General features: G+C 38.5%; 1 protein-coding gene across 1 annotated transcript; it reads left to right on the top strand.

The window, feature by feature from the left end:
* Positions 1–5,317: 5,317 nt before the first annotated feature.
* On the top strand, positions 5,318–5,914 carry LOC123252560 (olfactory receptor 9I1-like; the record flags this gene model as incomplete). The annotated part of the gene is made up of 1 exon (XM_044681849.1): positions 5,318–5,914. A coding segment is annotated over exon 1 (594 nt), but the record flags the coding sequence as incomplete, so codon positions are not given.

Here is a 5,914-nt window from a genome sequence, read left to right as displayed (position 1 = left end):
CAAAATAATGCTAACAAGAACCCATAAGAGTAAAAAATAGCTGAACTCTGATTAACTGGTATAACCAAACTTGGTCCAAGAGAACTGATGCTGAAATGTGGCTTTTATTTCTTGATAGAGAAGTGGAGGGACTATGGAAACAGAAAGTGCTGTGCACTATCAGGAGTTACAAGTTTGATGCAGAAGGAGAGGAGGACAGGCATTTATTAAGCACCTTCTGCTAAGCACTTTACAGATATTATCTCACTTGAACTTTGCAACAACCTTGACAGGAAGCTAAAGAAGATATCAAGGGTGATTTAGGGCAGCTAAGTGGCTCAGTAGGTTAAGAGCTTGATCTAGAGCTGGGAAGTCTTAGATTCCAATCTGGTCTCAGACAATTCTTAGCTATGTAAGCCTGGACAAGACATTTAACCCCCATTGCCTACCCCTTGCTTCTCTTCTGCCTTGTAACCAATATATACTATTGATTCTAGGATGGAAGGTAAGAGTTAAAAAATATCAAGAATGCATATTAAAAAGTAGCTAGTGTATAAAAAATGAAGATTAATAAAACTTCTAAAATATTGTTTTTAGAAAAGATGTCCTAAAAGCTGTCTACTTTTTTCCATTTTCCCGCCATAGATGACTCATTGTTGCAATCTGCCTCATTTGAAAATTAGATCCAAGGCACCTGGTCGGTAGTAATTATTCACATTTATATGATCCTTCAAAGCTTTAAAAATACACTTTCCTTAAGGAGTCTCTGTTAGGCAACTAATGCAAAAGTTACTATATCCATTTGACTGATAAGGAAACTGCTCCAAGAACTGATGTGAGCTGTCCAAGGTCTCAGGTGTATTAAATAGTTAATAAAAGACCTCAGCTAAGGTCTTGGACAGAGTGTAAAACTTTCAGTCAGGAGGACCTAGCTTTCCATCCTGTCTGTGACACTTGTTAGCTGTGTGATTAGGCAAATTACTTAGCCTCTCTAACCCTCAGTTTTCCTTATCTGTAAAATAGTTTCAATCCTATGACCTTTATAATTTTTTCTAGCCCATTATTCATGATCCTCTGACTAAATGTGTTACATTTTCCAATACCCAAACCTATGTTCCTGAGGAAGCATTTTGAATTAATTGTAGAATTAAAAGAAGGCTGAGCCTTAAAGTTTCATTCTTCAGTGGCTAATTTCTATCTCAGCTGTAGAGCAATAAGAATGTTATCTTGGACTGAGGTATTCCATTTTTTTTCAGCATCTACACAATTCTGCCCAGAGGAAAGACAAAGAGTTATTCTGGAAGAAATTATTTCTAAGGGCTATAGATGACCTATATATAAGGGCTATATGTAGATTTAACACAAATCTGCAAAGATGTGTTTCAAATTTTAAAAATCTCAATATAAAAATAGAAATATATAGGCACAATGGATAGAGCATTGAGTCTAGTGTGTGGGTTAAAAATTTTTTTTACTACTTCTGTGACATTGGATAAGTCATTTAACCAATTTGTGACTCAGTTAAGAAATGTTTTACTGAATGATTTCTGATGATTGATGTTGTCAATTCTTATTTTATGATTGAGCACATTATGATATAGTAGAAAGAATGGAGGATTTGGAAGAGAAAAACATAGTTTTGAATACAAGGTCTATCACACTACTTGTGTGAGTGTGGACAAGTAGCTTTACCTCTCTATTTTCTTTCCCCACCTTTTATGATAGGATTGGACCCAGTGACCATTGGGGATCCTTTCAGTTTTAATTCTATGATCCTTCAATTCAGCACTCTTATGGAGCTACTAAAGGAACAAGTTCAACTCTGGGCACAGTTCTGAAGATGTTGCAGTTAGAAATCAGGATAGATTAAATAAGTTTGGAACTGAGGGAAAGGACTTAAAGCACGAGAGAGAATTAGGCTGGATATGAAGAATGATTCCTTGACAACATGGGTTCTAAAATATGGTAATAGAAAAGGATGGTTATGGAATAGTCTTCTGTGATAGTCATGTCTTCAGGAAATACTGAGGCAGTATGCTTTAATGGGAAGAACACTGAATAATTGTGGGCAAGTTATTCTCAGCATGTCTCCTTATCTGTGAAATGGGAGAAATACATTTCTTGCAGTGGACATGTGCCTTAGCCTCCCTGCTCAGGTGCCATTCATCCAGAATATGGTGTCCTTATTGTGTTTGTGGATCCACTGGTACAACTTTAAGGGTAGGGCATCGACAATAAGGCATTGACAGCTCTCATTTTCACAGGGGCACCAGACTACCTCCTAGCAGGGACAGCATGAGTATGCTGCCAGCAGCTCCCCTGAGTCTTATGATTTCCCAAGATGTAGATTCTTCCCTCTTCTCTGGAAAGGAGATAATGAATTCCTTGAAGAGGTTTGCTTTGAATCGGATATTCTGCTGGCTTTCTCCCCAAGCTTGGCAGCCTATTTCTCATATCTTTCTGGAATTTAATAACAAAGCCTTGCCAACAACAATCATGAGTAGCAATTACAACACCCCTTGCTATACAGCAAGACAAGCTGTCACTGCCACTCTGACTTTCCCCTGGACTATGGTGGATTTCATGCAGACACACACTTCTTCAATTGAGAGGGGAAAATCAATCCAATTATTTGCTGTATTGAACAATTCCGTCAAAGATGTTGATGAGTCACTCCAATGAGATGTCATCTGAAATAATTTCTATGCAAACTAATAGTCAGCCCTGACCATCTCAACTATCAACTTGTGGGAAACCTCATTGGAATTTAGAGTTCAGTAGTTAAATGGAAAATGGAGAATGAGTAATTACATCTCTTGTGACTCTACCCTCAGTGTGTAACCCTCCATGGAGCTGATCTCCTTGGACCATTGTATCATTGAGCATATATGAGAAAATAAAGGTAGTGTCTTACAAGGGCACCCTGTGACCTGAGAGAAACTTGAGAAAGGGCTGTTACCCAACACAGGTACTGTAAATCCTTCATTGATGCCATAGGGATCAAAAGTGTGTGGGGGAATGACTGTATTTTCTATAGATATTATTTATGGAAAATGTGTACATGAGGACATATTTGCTTACATGTATTTGATAATTAGGATTCAAATTTATTGCGAATAGCAACTGTTTCCTCAGCATTTAGCACAGTGCCTGATACATATTAGGAACTTAATAAATAATACTTCATTGGTTGATTGATCATGTAGTAGCTAGAATTTTTGCAAGAGAAAATAGCAACATACTTCTGATGGAAATTATTTTAAATATTCTAGTACAGGATAGATTTATAATTTCTTCAATCTGTGTTCTCCCCCATGAACTCAAGTCATACTTATTTCCCATCATAATAAATAGTCTTTGTGACTTATTATAGTTTAAGACACTCGTCACCTGATGTTCAACTTTCTAGGGATGAGCTTCTTTCTAAGTTTTTCCTTGGAAAACAGTCTGTAGCCAGGCTATAATACAAACTCCTGCCAGATTGGTAGAAGCTACCAGAGCCTGTGCTCTCTTATCCTAGCCCAAAGCAACATAGGATCACCACTGTATGGTGAGATGGAGTATTTAAAATATTAATCCATTTCCAACTGTTAAATGATTCTCCCTTTTTTTCTTTATCAGAACAACCTCCCATCAGTTTCCAAATTTTTGGCCTTAATTTAAATTATCCAAACTTGAATTTGAAGGGGTTAGGGAAGGATAATGTGATCATTGCTCTCAGTTTACTAATGAGTAAATTGAAACCCAATTTCAGTGTCTTATCTAAGTTCACACCAAGCCAGAAGTGAAGGTAGTACTACAACTTGCTGCCTTGGGCTATTAATGTAATGTCATAGAGTATATTGTAGACAATGATGAAGGCTAGAGAAAAGCAGTGGATTTGATGTTCGAAGGGGATAAAATGGAAATTGAGACTGTCCCATGGGGAACTTGAGTTTTTTCCAATGACATGTGGGGGAATAACCCCAGCTTAGTGTGTGTGTGTGTGTGTGTGTGTGTGTGTGTGTGTGTGTGTGTTTGAAGAAGGATGTAGCAAAGATTAGTTGCTCCTCATTGTTGCTAAGGAGCTGGGAAAATGTCTCAATATTTATTATAAAGATCATTTTAACCCTGAGGCAGAAAGTGTAAGGAAAGAAGAATGCCAGTGATATGGTTGGATCAAGGGAGAAGAATTTGAAGGTCAAACATTGTACTGAAAGAATTCAACAGTTAGTTAAGAAATATTTATTAAATACCTACTATGTGTCAGGAACTGTGCTAAATGCTGGGGAATAAAAAAAAAAGGAAAAATGCAGTCCTTCCTCTCAAGAGGTTCACTGCTTAAGTAAGCATGTAGCTAACCACAGCAAACTGGTCTTTCCAATTTCATGTCTGTCTAGTAAGGAAGGTCTCAGTTTCTGCTTCCTTTTAGAATCATGCAGAACCTCAGAGTTGGAATGGATCTCAAATGTCATCTGATCTAATCTTTATCTAAACAAGGATCTCCTCTTAGGTAGTCTCCTGCAATTGATTTAGAGACAACCAGTGACAGGGCTCTCACTATTTGTCAAGACAGATCAGGAGGATTATAATTCTTAGAACTTTTTTCTTAAAAGGAATTGCAATCTTACTAACTTCTATCTATTGCTCTTAGGAATGTCTCCTATGGGAAAATAGATTTCCCTCCCTCTCTTTTTTCTCTCCTTCCTTCACTTCATGTCCCTTTCATCCACACTCTGAAAAAAAATTACTAACTCATTTTATATGCTCCAGATTTTGCCTCCAGATTCATTTCTGACTCTTCAGCCAGAAGCCCCACTACAGTAATTTGTTTTCCTGATTGTGTAATACCATTAGATTTTTGAGCATTGAATATAAACTGGTATTGGTAGAGTAGCTAGAGCAAGAAGCCTGCATTCAGGAAGGTCCAAGTTCAAAAACAGCTTAAGACACTAACTGATTCTGGTAAAATCACTTCACCTTTTTGTTCCAATATTCTCATCTGTAAAATGAGGATTCTAGCAGCAGCTACGTCCTAGGGCTATTATGAGGGTCAAGTGAGATAATAATTGTAAAGTACCTATTATACTGTCTAGCACAAAGTAAGTACTCTATAAATATTAGTTATTATTATTAATATTACATGTTTGTTCTTCAGTTTTGGCTTTCTCAGTTCTTGATTGAGAGCCTTGTTCTTTCTACCACCACTAGCAATCACTCTTCCCTTCCCATGTCTACGTTAAGGTTTTTGCCTAATCCTAGATGAGATAATTATCCATTCCTTAAAGTTTCCCTTAACTCCTAATTGGATTTCCTTCACAGTGCTATTGATGATTATGGTGTGCCAGGCACAGGATCTTTAATGACACTCTTTCCCTTACACAATCAGGCAGTAGTGGAGTCAATGGCTGAGCAGAACTATACCACTGTGACAGAGTTCATTCTCATTGGCTTCACTGACCATCCCAACTTGGTGGTTATTCTCTTCCTGGTTTTTCTCAGTTTCTATCTCATCACCCTGATGGGCAACATGGGCATGGTCCTACTGATCTGCTTGGATTCCCGTCTCCATACCCCCATGTACTTCTTCCTGAGCCACCTCTCCCTCCTGGATGCTTGCTACTCTTCAGTCATTGTTCCTCAGATCTTGGTCACCCTGGTGACTGGCAGGACAAGTATCTCCTACAATTCATGTGCTACTCAGTTCTTCTTTTTCACAGTCTGTGCTGGCACAGAGTGTTTTATGTTATCAGTGATGGCCTATGACCGTTATGTTGCCGTTAGCAATCCTCTCCTATACTCCTCAGCCATGACACTGGGCACTCGTTGGGGCTTGGTGGCAGGGGCCTATGGCGGTGGTTTGTCAGGAGCTATCCTCCGCACAGCCTGCACATTCACGCTTTCCTTCTGTGGGCCCAACCAGATCAACTTCTTCTTTTGTGATCTCCCACCTCTG

Source organism: Gracilinanus agilis, chromosome 6 (genome assembly GCF_016433145.1).
Source record: "Gracilinanus agilis isolate LMUSP501 chromosome 6, AgileGrace, whole genome shotgun sequence".
Lineage (NCBI taxonomy): Eukaryota > Metazoa > Chordata > Mammalia > Didelphimorphia > Didelphidae > Gracilinanus > Gracilinanus agilis.
Note: the sequence above shows the minus strand (reverse complement) of the source record. Positions and strands in the feature narration are given on the sequence as shown.